Source organism: Saccoglossus kowalevskii, chromosome 8 (genome assembly GCF_978046115.1).
Source record: "Saccoglossus kowalevskii chromosome 8, keSacKowa6.1, whole genome shotgun sequence".
NCBI classification, from domain to species: domain Eukaryota; kingdom Metazoa; phylum Hemichordata; class Enteropneusta; family Harrimaniidae; genus Saccoglossus; species Saccoglossus kowalevskii.
The window spans coordinates 5,342,296-5,359,926 of NC_140648.1; the positions used below are offsets into that span (position 1 = coordinate 5,342,296).

Sequence of the window (17,631 nt, forward strand, 5' to 3'; positions counted from 1 at the left end):
TTGCTCTAGCACACCCCAAAGATATACTTTTAAATGAGTGTATACACATATTGAAATCTATGCAGATTCATCTTGGAACGGTGAATTCTGATGTTTTCAGTGCTAGACGTAATGGAACGGTGAATTCTGATGTTTTCAGTGCTAGACGTAATGGAACGGTGAATTCTGTTGTTTTCAGTGCTAGACGTAATGGAACAGTGAATTCTGATGTTTTCAGTGCTAGACGTAATGGAACAGTGAATTCTGATGTTTTCAGTACTAGATGTAGAAGTATTATTTCATACCTTCTTGTCATCTTGTATTTCTATTCGTTACAGGCACTTCAACTTGGTCCTACTGAAGCCTCTCGTTACTGGATATACTGGGTACCGGCTCAATTTGTAGATGCTATCAAAGACGCTGTACTTGGCAAGTGGCAGTACTTCTGATGAAACTGTGATTACTTTGTTGTGCATTACACCTTGAATTTACGTAATTCTGCCAGGAAAACCAGAAAGAGCTCTAACTTAAATCACACTTACAAGTCCAAAGAATTTTACTCAGATGCCCATCTTTCTATCTCTGCTTATTTCGTATCTGATTTGCACATGTAGCTGTCCAACATTATTCTTGTCACTGCTGACATTAGTGAGCAGTTTGACAAAAACTCTTGTGTTCATCTCCTTGAAGTGGAGATCAATGCTGCAGTCGTTTTTGTTTTTGCATGTAGTCTGTATTTGTTTTATGTTATATGGAAAAATTGATGTCAACGTAGTTTTAAAAAATAATATTTCTGTGTGATACTCCCATGGTGTACCTCACATTGATCAACTTTCTGTTTTGCAAAGACTTAAAAATAACATCACATATTGAGTAGTATATACCATATTTTATTTGTTGAAGAGATACATCGGGGAGTGTCAATGTAAACACATGCAGCACTTAACTGAGAGACATATTTGAATGCTTAAACCATTGCAGAATTGACTTTCATTTTGATTATACATTCTGTTGTAGTTGATGGTAGTTTTACTGTTCAGTAACACATCTTCCTTTGTAGTATTACTAGTTGTAGAGGGCAGTGTAACACTAAGAGAATATGTACATGTGTCTGGTCTTTGGTAATAAAAAAGATTGTTCACAAAATGTTGGTGTTAATGTTGAAGCGCTTTGTACAAAAGAGTGTGTATGTATGTGTGTATGCGTGTCTGTTTTATGGATATCTCAGGAACCATTGGACAGATTTAAATGAAACTTGGTATATAGGTGCCCTGGGGACAATGCGCAGGCCTGATTCTGTACATGTTAATTAACTAATTTTGCATAATAATTAGTCAATTTTTTACTGATATGTCAAATACCGGTACTCGTCATATTTAAAGGAAACTTAGTACATAGATGCTCTGTGACAATGCACAGACCTGATCAGTTTTGGGTTAAAATCTGTGCTTATGAATTACCTATTTTCCATACTAGTAGTTATTAGTTAATTTTGTTCTGCTCGTGTCAACATTGTATCCTTCAGTGTGTATGTTTTCATAGTCCAGCAATCCAATATTGTAGATAAATGAGTGTAGGGACACCTACACTGCCCTGAACTTTTATTCAAATTATTATTTGGCTAAGGAGTTCAACATTGTCTATGTTTATACTATGCCAGCATTCATAGGCAAGCATCATGGACAGATTAATTCAATATATTGTTTATGTTACGTACAGAGTAAATGAAAGCTTGCTGTTCTTCCTCGGAAAAAAACTAATTCAAAACCTTGTGAAGAAAAAAAAATAGTTTACACTTTTTGACTCCCGTGTGCGAAGCACAAAAGGGAGTCTTTGCAGTTACCCTGTCTGTATGTATGTCTGTCACTTTTTTTGTTTGTTATCTCAAGAACCACTAATAAAATTTTGATGAAACTTGGTACATAGATGCTCTGGGATAATGCGCATGTTGATTAGGTTTTGGTAAAAATCTATGAATATTTATTACCTAATTTGCATGATAATTAGCTGATTTTTAGCTGTTCCATGACTGTTCCACTGATATATGAAGAACCACTCATTGGATTTTGATGAAACTTGGCACATGGATGCTCTGAACTAATGCGCAGATTTCATTAGTTTGGGGTAAAAATCTGTTTATATTAATTACCTAATTTGCATAATGATTAATCAATTTTCGGCTTTTCGACTGATATCTCAAGTACTAATCATAACATTTCAATAAAACTTGGTACATAGATGTCATATGACACTGCACAGACTTGATAGTTTTTAGGGTAATATCAGTACATTTTAATTACCTAATTTGCATAATTAATTTTCAGCTATTGATATTTCAAGTAGTAATGATCACATTTCAATGAAACATGGTACATAGTTACGTGAGGACTGCAGAGACCTAATTAGTTTTTGGAGAAATATTTGTGCATATTAATCACCTTATTAGCATAATTAGTTAATTTTCAGCCCTTCACCTGATATCTCAAGTACTAATCATCACATTTCAATGAGACTTGCGACATAGATCTTCTAGGACTATGCAGAGACCTGATTAATTTTAGGATAAATAATTGTGCATATTAACTACCTAATTTGCATAATAGTTAATTTGTTGCTGTTGCACTGATGTCTAAATAACCACTCATTGGATTTTAATGAAACTTTTAAAGAGTACTCATCACATTTCAATGAACCTAGGACTATACACCATATTAGTTTTGGTAAATATTTATGCTTCTTAATCACCTAATTAACATAAATAATTAATTAATACTGATATCTCAAGTATTGATCATCACATTTGAATAAAACTTGGTACATAAATGCTCTAGGACAATAGACAGCCTGATTAATTTTGGGTTAAAATCTGTTCATATTAATTCTCTAATTAGCACAATAATTAATAATTTTTTGGTTCTAATCACATTTCAATGAAACTTGGTACATAGATATTACATTACGCAGATCTTATTACTTTTACATTGTGCAGACCTTATTAGAGTTACACTTAAATGTGTTCATATTAGTTACCTTATTTGCATAACTAGTTTTCTGCATTTCCATCAATATCTCAAGTTCAAGTAATTTTGAATTAATTTTTAATGTGTCTCCAATGCTCTCAGCACACGGGAGTTCTTTCTAAGCTTTCTTTGATTCTACATTTTCCTCACCCATTTTCTGGACATGTAAGTTATTTTAGATTTTCGTAAATAACATAAATATGTCTTGCTGTAATTAATTGATTTCAGTCATCTGCAAAAAAAATAGTTTTACATTGCATGCGCCTGATTCACGGACATTTATTACTGGTCGGCGTTTTTCGGTTACCCCTCCTCTATTGCTCCCTACAGAAGTAATCGCTTCGCCCACTAAGCTACTGAACTTTGACCTTTAGATAACGCCCTCAATCTAATGATTCATTGACAAAAAGTCAGACGCCGGTTTGATTCTGGTGTGTGATCAATCTGTTTTGTTTTGAAACTCAAGTCGTCCAACAAAATGTCGTACTGTTCGTGGTTTGGCGGAGAGAAGTACCGGGATACGTTTGACTCAGGTAAGAATATTGGTTTCCGTCCCCGTCTCAAAGAAACCTCGAAAGTTCGACTGAAATCAGGTGTGATCATTTGAAGAACCCGTATATACCACATCATTGTTACCATTTCCTCAAACCTTTCCTAGAAATATGATCATAAATGTTTTTTGAAGAACTAGTACGAAGGATATCCGGGTAGATTTCGCTCGACGGTACATGTAAACGACGGAGTGGAAGCAAAATTCTGATACCCCACCCCGCCCCAGACAACTACACTCAATAACTTAACATAATTTAATGAGCGAGTTAAACACGCAAAAAGTCAAATTTGAATACGAATGCTCTACTATTTTTGACTGTCCCCTGAGATTGTCCATGTCCGGGGTCGATGCACAGTCAGAAAAGTAGTTTACTGCAGTGTGGCGTCTATGGCATGCGACCACATGTAATGTGGTTATAAAACAATGTGATTTGTCAAAAGTTCTTATCTTTTGTTACCCTCTTGTTCATATCATGTTTGTTCACGTGAGAACTATCACCTATATATAATAACTCACTCGTCTTTAATTTCGCCTGTGTTGGTCAGTACATGGAACACGTTCCATGGTCAGTACAAGCTCTGTGGTCAGAATGTGATAAACAAAATAAAATTTAAAAAAATACATGTACAGTCTTATTCTATTCTTCTCAGTCCCTCTGTGTGCAGGCAGATTTTCACGATGTTCATGGGCTTTCACAAGAGTGAATAAAATGTCTTATTTTTATTTTATTCAAAAATATTACATAGTTGTTGATCTTAGACACAAGTCGTTAACTTTTGTGGGTTTACTACATATGAACAATATTTTGAGATACAAGTTGACAAAACTTTTTACCATAAGAACCATAAATCACCATTTTCATGGGGTTTTTTTTATCCATTTTTTGTGCAAAGGGTAGTTCAATGACAATACCCTTTGTTCTGGATTTTGTCATAGTAGATATAAAGCATATAAAATAAAGCCATTTGGTCAAAAAAATCTGAGGATGAGTTTTAATGGTACAGATATATCATGTATATATCAAAATTTTGTGGCTTCACAGTGTGTGTGTGCATGTAAACAAAACTGTATTTATATTTGTTATCTGTTATAGTATATAGTATATATAGTATCTGTATATAGTAAGCATGGTTTGTAGTTCTGTGGTACAAGTTAGAAATAATACACTAGTGATATCTGTCATCAGATTTTCTGTTCATTTGTTCTTACTTCTGTTAAGTTAATATAAACATTAAGGCGATATTTATATTTTCGTCAAGCCCAAGGTGATGGTTGGTATGAATTCCTACAAATATATGGCACACACAAAGTTGTTTAGATTAACATCTCAGTTGACCTTGCCTTTGTATTTTCAATGCTGGGAGGATTAGAGATGGATTTGTATGTCAATCCATAGACCTTAGAAATGACATTACAGCTCCCTGGTCAAACAGACCTTCTATAGGTAGCTTATTTACCATTACAGTGATTGACAAGAGTATATTGACAGGAGAATTTTAATTTTTCTTCTCTGCTCCAAACAATGATTTCAAGGATATCTTCATCAATGTTCAAGCATGGTTCAAGTAATCATTATAAATTTGGCATATAGTCAGTGCTATGAACTTCACAGTTGTAATTTATAGAAAATGAATGGGTTTTTCCAATTTAAGATTTGTTTTCACGATAACCTTTTTTTGAAGTTGGTAAAATGTTGTGAACTTTATTCTGTTGGCAACAATACACACAAAGACAGTGCTGGCATATTTTATATAGTAATTCATTATTACTTTGTGTTGTTTTTGTAATTTAGGTATATATGTATGCTCCAAATGTAGCTATGAACTATTCTCCAGTAAAACCAAATATGAGCACAACTCACCTTGGCCAGCATTTACAGAGACTATACACAAGGACAGTGTATCAAGAAGACGCGAGTCAGCTAATGCCATTAAGGTCAGTATTTTGCATTCAAACTAATACACACATTACGGTATTATTATTATTATCACATATACTTTTATACATTTAGTAGTTTATGCATAAGCTAGAATTTGTTGAATGTGCATTATTCATAATATTAAACCATAGAAGTTATCAGCTGATATGGTCAGGACCGTCAGGTGATCTCTCACACTTGCATGTGATCGCGTGTGATCATCAGATATTTGCTATATGATATGCACAGTGAGTGATTTGTGGACACACACCAAACATAAACATTTTCTGGATGTAAATATTTATTGCATATTATAGAATGAGAAAAAATTACAATTTTTCAAGAACTATCAACTAAGGAAAATATAATGTTACTATAGTTACCATTTTTTCTGTAAAAATGTTAAATGTTTATTGTTATTTTTTGTAGTGTGTTTTTTACAGTAAAAATCTATCTGTGGTTCTAAATACAGAATCACAGTGATGTCAGTAAAATGGTATCCTCAGAAATGATATTAAATCATCAAATTGTAAAAATTAGACTGTTTAAGGAAATCTATTGTTTCCACACCATTTCAGAGTTTAATTATTAAACCTTTAGCTTTTACCATCATTTTGAAATGAGCAATCTGTTCTATTTTTATCCCCTGACTGACATCATTCTCTGGAACTGCATTGTGCATTGATTATATTATGTCTGGACAATAAAAAAAATGGAAAATATTCACTGAAGTGTCTTGAAAAGAATATGATCACTATTTCAAAAAAAACACACTAATGTATACTGTTTCATAATTTCACAAATATTCTTGGCCCATCTCTGCACATCTGTTTCTGTAGAACCAACTACCCACCCACAGACATTTAAATTCATATTTTTGTACATCTACTCTAAGCACAGCTTTACTCAGCTGGTCACTGACTACATGTTGAGTTTTAAATTGTTTATCCTATGTAGTTATTGCTAGTTTCAATTTCACATGTACTAACATGTGAGCTTACAAATTGAAACTTTTGTAGAATCCAAATATTATTTATAGAATTTGTATAATTTTAATATAAAGACAAATATGTAATCTATACCATACTTAAAATCAATTTAATTCTAATAATTTGTAGTATTTTGTGTCACTGTAGAGTAAAATACTAAAAAAAATTTTAATTTTATGAAAGATAAATTTTTGTGAATTTTGTGTGTTGGGGCAAGCTGACAAAATTTCATTAACAGTGCACATTTTATTTATAAGACAGTCAGTGACTTTGTGAAATTTGTCCTCATAAATGTTCTTACTTAATTATCAAATCCACACAATTTGTTACAGTATAACTTAATTGTTAGAATCATACACTTCTTGGGGGTCCAATAGTCTATTCTTTTACCTAACTTTTGTTTTTTTTGCTGAGTGATAGTTGTGGTGTACCATAACACAGTGACATAGACAGTACATGTAGGTCATAGTACAGAATACAATATAGCTCTGGATTGTTTTAATGAATTTAAACGACACATTACAATTATGTAACTTGAATATACTTGTTTCAGTATTTTTCAAAAATTACATATAAGAATATATATATGTCAAAATAATTATGGTCAAAATAAATCTCATTTTAATGGTAGAACAAAAGATGCGATTGTAATCAAGATAATACAGTGCTAGTTATTTTTCGTATTATAAACAAATTTAAGACAAGCATACTTTTTGTAATAAATAATTTTTTTCATTATTTTTAAATATAATATATTTGAATATAATTTTTTATCTGTTTTTGTGTTTATTTACATAGGTGTCTTGTGGTAAATGTGGCAATGGTTTGGGTCATGAATTCCTAGGTGATGGTCCTAAAGCTGGGCAATCAAGATTCTGAATATTCTCATCCTCATTGCAGTTTAAACCAAATAAAGGTATAAGTTTTATTTATGTTGCAGATACAATACATAATTAATAATGTACTATGCCATGGGTCAGTTAAGTAGATAATTTATCAAGTGATGAATATACATGTACTGGTAAACTGTGCTCGTACTTAATGATGTTATCTAAATTATGTTGTTTTGCTCGAGATTTTTTTTATTGCATCTGACTTTATTTAACAATATTACTATCAATATTCAATATCAGCAATTGTCTGTAACTATTATTACTGTATCTTTTCAGATATGGCTGAAACTGTCAATGGGTCAAAGTAAGGAGACTTTGCTGTGAATGCTTACATGAAACCCTGGAAAAAAAGTCTAGTTTTGTATTGCATGAAAGAAACTATGTACAAAAAAACTGTTATGAGATCTTCCATGTGGATGGCAGTGACAACACACTATATATGTTATTCTCACAACTGCTGCACCTCGTTCTCCGATTACAGTAGATTTATCTGTGTCTTTGGATTTGTAGATTGATTATCAGTGGGAAGTATCATATTTGCTCTATTAGAGCATGGAAGGAACGGATTAGAGCATGTGCTTACTATAGAATACTTTATTTTCGCTTAGAATTAATTTTTGCTATTTTCGGTGAAAATAAAATCCAATGAACATGCCGTTGTTCCTATATTCCTACATTCAACTCGTCAAAAATCAGTGAAAATAAATTCCATACAAAACACCCTATTCTCTAGACTATTCAGCGAGAATTAATTCCAGCTAAAATAAAGTATTTTACAGTATGTAAATAACAGATCAGTCTACAGTCCAAATTACCGGTATGTCTTATTTCAATGATCTAGCATTCAATTTTGGGTGTGTGTGCTTCTAATCAAGTACATACTGTAATCATGACAAAATGCATCAATGTGGAATAAAGCTATGAGTATGGACAACCAATTTGATGAAAACTTTAAATTTTTCAGGGAAAAAAATGTTGCATACCATCACACAGCATGATCAGAGTATGCTGAATGGCGCCCTCTACAATCATTTACAATTACCATCAATATGCCAGCATTTTAATACAATACAATTTCTATGCATTTGAATGTATTTTTAACCAAAAGAATATTTTGGCATTATTGGAGTATCAAAGAGGCTAGGTGCTCTTTGTATCACATGTATTTAGAAGGGCCAGGCACACACAGAGATGAAATGTAAAATTGTTCTATAGTGCATGCTTTGGGTTCTGTATTTAAGATGTTATACAAGACAGACAAGTTTTCAGGGTTTCATGTCTTAAGATTATGCACTAGTCATCTTAGCAGACAATACTAATCACTCTTATTTCAATTCTTATAATGTGATTTATATTCAAGTTCAGTTGACTAGTGTATCGTCTAAGGTGTGTTATGAATGCATTGGCACTGTGTTATAGTATTCCTGTCTAATCAATGAGGCGTTCTCGTCGAAACCCCACATGGGGAGACGGGTGCTGCTGATGTTTAAGTGACGTGCTATAATTCACTGCTTGACTTTTCATAACATATCCTTATTTTTAATATTTAAAAACAAAAATCGTTTATCCAAGAGTATAAAAATGTAATATTAACTAAAGCTTTCAAGTTTTTCCATACTGGTGTGTGTGTATGTTATCTGAAAAACCAATCCAATTGCTGACATTTTTACAAATGTCAATGCAATGCAGTGTTTCAATTTTCTATTTAGACTCTTCATTCATGCAATTCAATTTGTGCAATTAAGTACGCATGAAACCTCTTTCTAAGCTTTCTTTTTGGTGCTACAGCGTATGGAAAAATGATTGTTACATAACACAGTAAATTGGTTTAGAATTAATCCATGATTGATTTACAAACATTGTAAGGATGGGATCCAAGGATGTTCATTGACATCTAGTATGGGTTGCAAATACTAGTATTGACTCGACCCTCGTTTGTACCAAGAGTTCATTACTATGGGTTTGAACTAAAATCATATGTAATAAAATAATTTCATTAGCAGATATTTTTTGTAATTCACAATTGTGAAGTGTTTAATGTGATTCATGTTTGTAAATTGGTTACTTAGTACTTAACATTTGTAGGGAGACAATTCCATCAAATTCACTCAAATAATGTTGCTAGATAAGCAGTTTTAGATTTTATTTGTGAAATTTAAAGAGTTCATACAAATGGATAATCTGCTATTTGGTAGAATTAATTTGAATTGGTGTAATTTTTAAAATGTTTATTTACAAGACTAAGTGTTGGCCACCATTAGGGAATATTATTACTATCCAGAATTGTTGGTTACACATTGTCAGTCAGAGAAAATTGGGGCTGTTTGAATGAATTTTTGAGCCATTACAAATTCTTTTCAAGTGTTTTATTGTTGTTTAGTTATTATAATCAGAACTATCAATGGATTGTGAATTTACACATTTCAATATTTGTATCCTGGATGTGATAATAAAATTGATAATCAAAGTATGACATGAGTGAATTACATGACATAGTGAACAAGTCATTGTTAATGACAGTCCCTGTCCAAAATTTTGTGATCTGACATATCAATTTGATGCTGATGAAGTCATTGAGACTAGATTGAAACCATTACCAGTAATAGATGGATTTGTGAAAAATTATGATTTAGTGCTTTTACACGAAAATTAGACACTGGGCAGTCATATTCAATCAAATTACTAAGACGCGCATATGTAAGACATTATGTATTGTCTTCATGTAAAGTTTGAATGAAATCAGTCAATGGGTGTTCGAGATATAGCTTCGTACGTACAGATGGACAGAGTGAACCCAAATTAATAGTCCCCGTTTTCAGACTTCGTCCGAACAGGGAACTAATTGAGCATTCACAATCTCCATAGCAACACTATTTGGTGCACAATCAGAGTGGCAAGTATGTGCTTGCTGGAGTAAATAAATGTACAGCCAAAACATGAGGTATCAGTTTTATTAACAAATTACAATAATCCATACAGAATTACATGAGAATATTACCAGAATTTACTTTGTTCTCAACAAGGCCCATTTCCATTGAAAGAACTGTTCAGAATGATCAAGTTTTGCATGTTCAAAATGATACATATCTTGAATAGCAATACCTTTAATGTGCTGTGTGGCTACATTAACACTCTACTGAATGAAATATGTAGTTCACAAAGATAAATATGTGAATCAGGTCATTGACAAATACAAAAGGATAATGGAGTTGCAAAAAAAACTGCCTAAAAAGTCACCAAATTCACAGCATTACTTCGTTAATATCCTGCAATTCAAACACTTGTGGCAGTCAATGTAATACAATGTATGATAAAAAAAAATATTTGGCTAATCACACTCAGGGCTCCCAATACTCAGGGAGATTCATTCATTTCACTTTTATCTACATCCTGTTTTCCCATCAACTTTGTCATCATCCTCTGTTCTTGCTTCATCTACAGTTTTATCACTGCGTTCATCTTTCATTGATTTTTCTGTGTCTAGTATTTCTCTTGGATCATCTTTGGTTTTCTCTATTTTATCATCGGGAATGTTATCGCTCTCTTTGTTGCCTTCCTCTATGGCAGGTGGGTTAGATTTTACCTTCTCATTCTTTTCTTCAGATCTTTGGCATAGATCTTTACTTTCATTGTTGGCCAGTTTTTCCACTGGATCAGGAACATTAGAATGTTCTTTCTCCTTGCACCTTTGACCTGGCTCATCCTTACTTTCATTAAGTCGCTCTTCAACGACAGCATGCAGGTTATACTTCTTGAGACCATGGAAGTTCTTCACAATACTCATACAACAAATGTTCTTGATGATTTCCACTATAATTGTAATATCTGGCATATTTAAATCCACCTTATGTGGTGAACCTTCCTTCAACACCAGACTTGCCAACATCCTGATAATTTCATCACGTTTTACTTTGCCATTGTTCCTAGCTTTGTACTGGACACTGAAGGCTATTTGGGATGTGCCTTCCACATGAAAAAATGGATCTATGAGACGAGACCCCAGGTCTTCCATATCCTCCATAATAGTGCGACAGGTGCCGTTGACTGGTATCATTCGCTGTATATGACGGGTGATTTTTTCTGATTTCTTAGCAATGTCTGTCAGGATTTGATACGCCATTTCGCCTGGATTATCAATCTGCAGAAATAAAATTATATTATTGAAGGATTTTACTTTACAGAGGAGGAATTATAAGTTTTGCAATTTAGATATTCATATTTAGTGGCATCACAGAACACAGTTGAGGCATGGGAAGAATTGACTGTATGAACATTTTTTTATACAATTTTTTCTTGCTGGATTAAAAAATAGAGGGACTATAATTTCATTACAATGTCACCTAGCGCATCTTTTTCAACAAAAAAATCACATTAACAAACCTTGTGTGACAAATACAATTATTTTGTTTCATTTTATGAGCAACGAAAGTATATTCTAAAAGAAGTTTCAAATAAAAACGAACCCAACTGCATTGCTTAGTAGCAAATGATCGTGGTAGCGCAATCCGATCATGCTGCGTTTCACAATTGTTGATTATGTGGTAAATTATCAGCAAATTTGGAATTTTGGAGTACAATTTTAGAAACTAAAATAAAGTAAAAGTGGAAGCTAAAAAATGTATTATTTGTAACATAAAAAATATTTGAGTAGACAAATGTAAACATGATTTTTCAGCTACTCATGGAGGCTTTTAGTGGGCGATGTGATAAAATGAAATGAAATAGATGTGATCATCCCTAATGTTGAAGTGTTATATTTGTCATGTTTTTTTTTATATATGAGTGTATATGACTGATGAAGACGTGAATTTGTTTTATGGGCATTTATAAATATCCTGAAAGATCCAAAGCCACTGGCATTCAAAATTGTACTATTTGATTTAAGAGGGAAAATATTTGAAAAGCTCATAATTTGTGGTAACAGTATAAGTATAGAAGTATAGAATTTCAAGAGATACCTGTGTTCTGATAAAAACTACATTATTAGCACCAGACTGCATAGGTTGGAACCGTTGTGTCTTATTCTTGATCTGTTCTTTCAATCTTCTTTTTTCCTTTTCTAAACTTACTTCAATATCTTCTTCACTATCAGAATCTACATTCGGGGAAGACAACAAGAATTCTTACCAATAGCATTGTTTAGTATTATTGGTATGTGCCATAAATGATGTCATTTACATTAAGGCATTAATTAATGTGACTAATTTAAATAATTTCTAATTTCATGAGAGACCAATTGTCTCATTTGACAACTTTTATCATGCCTAGTGAATTGCTCATAATATTCCCAGCCATTGGACCTTATGAATCAAACCATGAAGTATTCTCATCTTCCTGTAAAACATACAGCCTGAGCCACTCAGAACTAAACAATGGTCCCTCTGCAAAGAAGCCTTGTGTGCAATGTACACATAGCAATCACTACCCTACCAGATACCAATTTTTACCAGGGTAGATAGAAGCATGGAAAAGTGCCTTATACAGAAACATGTTTGTCCTAGAAAGGCTCTGCAAAATGTTGATATAAACCATTACCATTATCTGTTGATTCTTTTTTGTCATCATTTTCTGGACCATAAAATAGATCAGCATACTCAGTTAGTAGATTCAATCCATCACGAACACAAGCTTTTTCATCTCTATTACAAGTGAGCAGAAATCCCCTCATACCGACATTCAATATACCATGTACTTTGCGTCTTTTATTTGATGATTTTCTATAGTAAGATTTTCCTCTTTTTTGTGACATTGTATTAATTTAAATCTTCCACACTGCAAGAGAAACATATATTTGTATTTACTATACTATATCTCTATTTGTAAGGAGGTGATCCACTGATACCTTTATATCCATGGCATGCTGAATGCTTGTTTTGATGATGCTGATGGGTTACTACAGTTGCCAAATATCGGAATATTCACTTCTGATACTGAATAAGGAACATGTAAAGCACAATTGTTCCGACTCTGTGGCCAAAAAAAAGAGTCATATGAATAATAATAATTGCACAAATAGATGTCAGCTATTAGCACGTGATCAAAATGGACAATGTCAACCAGCAGCAACTGTACCATGTGATCAAAGTAAATGTCAGTTTATAATATTTTCAAAGTTGCAAACATCTTCGGGGTTATTACAAAATCAATTCTATCCAATGAAAGCATCTTCGGCAGAGCTCCAGAAGGAGTACCTACACTTTATGCAATTTTTTTTAAAATTATGCTAATTTATTCATGACGTAGCAGTTTCTGTGCTCATGAATATTCATTAATTTGTGGGTCAATACATTTTAAAAGGGGCGATATATTATTTTTGGGGGAAGAGTTAGAAAGGGGGATTAGCAATCCTTAGGGGGTCAATACAAAAGAAGGGACTCATTTGGAGAGCAGCCATGCTCCTCGTGTCTGTTGTTGCACGTGACCTACAGCTGTCAACTGTGTTCGTTCTTCGACTGTGTTCGTTCTTCGACGACTTCGACTGGCTTCCATGTGGGGTAGTATTCTTGTGTTCTGTTTTCCTGACTTGAGTTTTTGAATCCGCTGTTTATGTTTTTAACGTCTTTCATGTCTTTTGTAGGAGTGTCCAATCCGTGATTCGAACTTGCGATCTTTGAGTTCCCAGTGCACTGTCTTGTCCACTGTACCACGAGTGTCTTCACACAGGAGTTAGGATTTAAGTCCTATTCATAGGAGCACTGTCTTCACTAGCATTCAAAAATCTAACTAAACATACTGGATTCGAACCAGCGATCGCTCACATTGCTGACATAGTACAAATCAACTGAGCTATGTGGGTAGTCATGCAAATTAAATAATTTGTTGTCATATTTAGCTTTATTGCCAAATGGTGTTTGCGAGAAAAAGATGAGCAGGCAAGGGAATTGAACCCAGGTCCTCCTGATCACTATGTAGAGAACTGACCCACAAGACCACAATGGATTGACTGGATGTGTTTGCATTTGATAAGACTATATAGTGTGTATATATATAGAAATACAACATATTTCTATTATTGAGTTACAATTGTCCAAAAAATTGCCAATTTTGTGTTTTTACTTGTGTAAACTATATGCATGCCATAACCCGTTAGTGTACATCTTGCCAATTGGGTGTTTGCCATTTGCGTTGCCCATACCTGACCCGACCCTAACCCTAATGTCAAGACACGTTCCTGTTAATAATTCCGTTGCCCATACCTGACCCGACCCTAACCCTAATGCCAAGACACGTTCCTGTTTATAATTGCTCAATAATGATACTCTGTTGTGCACTGTCTACGGGTAAGTTGCATTGATGTCAACTGATTAAACAAGTCGCGTTTAAGTAATTTCCACTATTAACAAGTGGTTAAAATGTGACAATAAATGTGTGGACAAATATTTGAGATTAATTTTGGTGTAGACAACTCTCGTTTAATTATTTTACACCATTACAAGTTGTTAAATTGAGAGAATAAATGTCTCAACAAATATTAAATACTTAGTTTGATGTAAACAACTCACGTTTGATTAATTCCCACAATTACAGGTTGTTAAATTGAAAGAATAAATGTGCGGACAAATATTTTAGACTTATTTTTGTTCAGACATCTCTCGTTTGATTAATTCCCACATATTACATGTTGTTAAATTGAGAGAATAAATGTGCGGACAAATATTTTAGACTTATTTTGGTGTAGACAGCTCTCGTTTAATTATTTTACACCATTACAAGTTGTTAAATTGAGAGAATAAGTGTGCGGACAAATATTTTAGACTTATTTTGGTGTAGACAGCTCTCGTTTGATTAATTCCCACAATTACAAGTTGTTAAATTGAGAGAATAAATGTGCGAACAAATATTTTAGACTTATTTTGGTGTAGACAGCTCTCGTTTAATTATTTTACACCATTACAAGTTGTTAAATTGAGAGAATAAATGTGCGGGCAAATATTTTAGACTTATTTTGGTGTAAACAGCTCGCGTTTAATTATTTTACACCATTACAAGTTGTTAAATTGAAAGAATAAATGTGCGGACAAATATTTTAGAATTATTTTGGTGTAGACAGCTCTCGTTTAATTATTTTACACCATTACAAGTTGTTAAATTGAGAGAATAAATGTGCGGACAAATATTTTAGACTTATTTTGGTGTAGACAACTCTCGTTTAATTATTTTACACCATTACAAGTTGTTAAATTGAGAGAATAAATGTGCAGACAAATATTTTAGACTTATTTTGGTGTAGACAGCTCTCGTTTAATTATTTTACACCATTACAAGTTGTTAAATTGAGAGAATAAATGTGCGGGCAAATATTTTAGACTTATTTTGGTGTAGACAGCTCTCGTTTAATTATTTTACACCATTACAAGTTGTTAAATTGAGAGAATAAATGTGCGGACAAATATTTTAGAATTATTTTGGTGTAGACAGCTCTCGTTTAATTATTTTACACCATTACAAGTTGTTAAATTGAGAGAATAAATGTGCGGACAAATATTTTAGACTTATTTTGGTGTAGACAACTCTCGTTTAATTATTTTACACCATTACAAGTTGTTAAATTGAGAGAATAAATGTATGGACAAGTATTTGAAACTTATTTTGGTGTAGACAACTCTCATTTGATTAATTCCAACAATTACAAGTTCTTAAATTGACAGAATGAATGTATGGACAAATATTGACCATTATATTGTTGTTTAATTAATTTCCACCTCTACAAGGTTGAGAAAATAAATGTGTCGACAAATATTTGATACTTATTAGGTGTAAGAACTCGTGTTTGACCAACTTCCACCATTGCAAGTTGTTAAAATAATGAAATAAATATACTGGTATCATTGGATATTTGATTTAATTGTGAAACTTTCTAACAAAATGTTAACTGCTGGCTTTGAACCCTCAATCAACAATTCCGCAGACACAGTATAAATTCAACAACACCACAGAAGATATTCGTCTGTTGCCTGAATTGTTTTCGTAATATAGGGAACGCCATCGACACTTTAACAAAACTTACCTTGACTTGGGTCTTGTTTATCTCTTGTCACAATCTGGAAACTGTTGAACAAATTGCGCGTCGTCCAGTTTAAGACGTTAGTTATTTTATTATTTATTCATTCAGTTTTGTATGGTGGAGTTTTGTCAGGTTTATTATTTTTTTTGCGACGTTTACTTGTTTACGGTTTGACAGATTTCAGTTTATTTGATTTACGTTTTTACGGTAGCTCTGAGCGGGACTCGAACCCACTGTCTTTTCAAGCTAATTTTGTTTTATTTTGATGGCACGCTTGTGTACCACGCCACGACGTTGGTCGTTAAGTGGTGTTCATTTTTCTAACTACTCCAGTGTTCCGATGAGTTGAACGGAAAAGCCAAAACGATTGCTGGTTTCTGATTGCTTCGGTTCTGGTGAGTGTGTATCTAGTGTGATTCGAACCCATGTCGTTTGTATTGGGCGTTTTTTTATTTCCCATGTTGGATACGCCGTAATATGCAACCACTTCCCCGTTTTATTGTGATTTTGAGTGTTTAATGATGTCTTCCTCACCCGTCACGCCATGACCCAGTTTCAACCACACGGCCATTTTGCAACACAGTTCGTGACCCTCGGCGTCACCCGACTGACTATATGAGCGTTCTGTTCAACTGTTAAGCTAGGATTTATTACCGTTATTATCATTATATTGTCACATGATTTGTTTTACCTTATGTGTAATGTCTTAAGTATCTTTATTGTAATTTGTATATACCAATTTGTATATACCGAGGAAACGACCTCGATTGAAGGTCATGTATTTTATGACGTCACCAATTCGTGTGTAGGTACTGCTTCTAGATCTGTGCCACATCTTCTAAGAATTTGTATGAAGTGCAAAGATTATTCGGGGTAAATGTTTTAACAAATATTTTCTAAATTTCCATAAAAGCATGCATACCTTCATAAAACACAATGTGTTCTGTTCTATTCTATTCTATTCTATTCTATTCTATTCTATTCTATTCTATTCTATTCTATTCTATTCTATTCTATTCTATTCTATGTTGTTAAATTAGGTCAGGAAATTCTGTTTATAATGACAGATTATAAAAAAACAGTGATTACAAGGTGAATTTCTTGATTATGTCATGTAACAAAGACGGTACATAACTCATAATTCTATAATAAGTGTTCATAGAGTAAACTAACCTGGTTAAACGTTTGTTTTGAGCTCAGCTGTTCCTAGAATCTTTGTATGTCTATTAGTGCGGTGTTTTTCTCCTCAAAATGTTTTGTGAATATCAATTACAA

The 17,631-nt window shown here is 33.1% G+C and overlaps 3 protein-coding genes across 12 annotated transcripts in view; 2 read left to right on the forward strand and 1 right to left on the reverse strand.

The window, feature by feature from the left end:
• Window positions 1-1,125, forward strand: part of LOC100369503 (ubiquitin domain-containing protein UBFD1-like) — a 36,829-nt gene extending 35,704 nt beyond the window's left edge. For all 10 annotated transcript variants that reach the window (XM_085502062.1, XM_085502066.1, XM_085502071.1 and 7 more), the window contains one exon: window positions 318-1,125. In XM_085502062.1, the coding sequence (XP_085358188.1) occupies window positions 318-428 (111 nt within the window). In that variant the 3' untranslated portion in view covers window positions 429-1,125. The remainder of the gene's footprint in view (window positions 1-317) is intronic.
• Window positions 1,126-3,396: 2,271 nt separating this feature from the next.
• On the forward strand, window positions 3,397-9,821 carry Sepx1 (selenoprotein X, 1). The gene is made up of 4 exons (NM_001184921.1): window positions 3,397-3,532; window positions 5,345-5,487; window positions 7,258-7,375; window positions 7,629-9,821. Exons 1-4 carry the CDS (start codon window positions 3,478-3,480, stop codon window positions 7,658-7,660), a joined length of 348 nt encoding a protein of 115 aa, NP_001171850.1. The 5' UTR covers window positions 3,397-3,477; the 3' UTR covers window positions 7,661-9,821.
• A 468-nt stretch (window positions 9,822-10,289) lies between these two features.
• LOC100377333 (THUMP domain-containing protein 1-like) lies at window positions 10,290-17,619 on the reverse strand. Its single transcript, XM_006818943.3, has 4 exons — window positions 17,530-17,619; window positions 12,888-13,124; window positions 12,311-12,447; window positions 10,290-11,490 (listed from the first exon to the last, which is right to left on the reverse strand). The coding sequence occupies exons 2-4, from the start codon at window positions 13,099-13,101 to the stop codon at window positions 10,732-10,734; spliced, it is 1,110 nt and encodes a 369-aa protein (XP_006819006.1). The 5' UTR covers window positions 13,102-13,124; window positions 17,530-17,619; the 3' UTR covers window positions 10,290-10,731.
• Window positions 17,620-17,631: the final 12 nt, after the last annotated feature.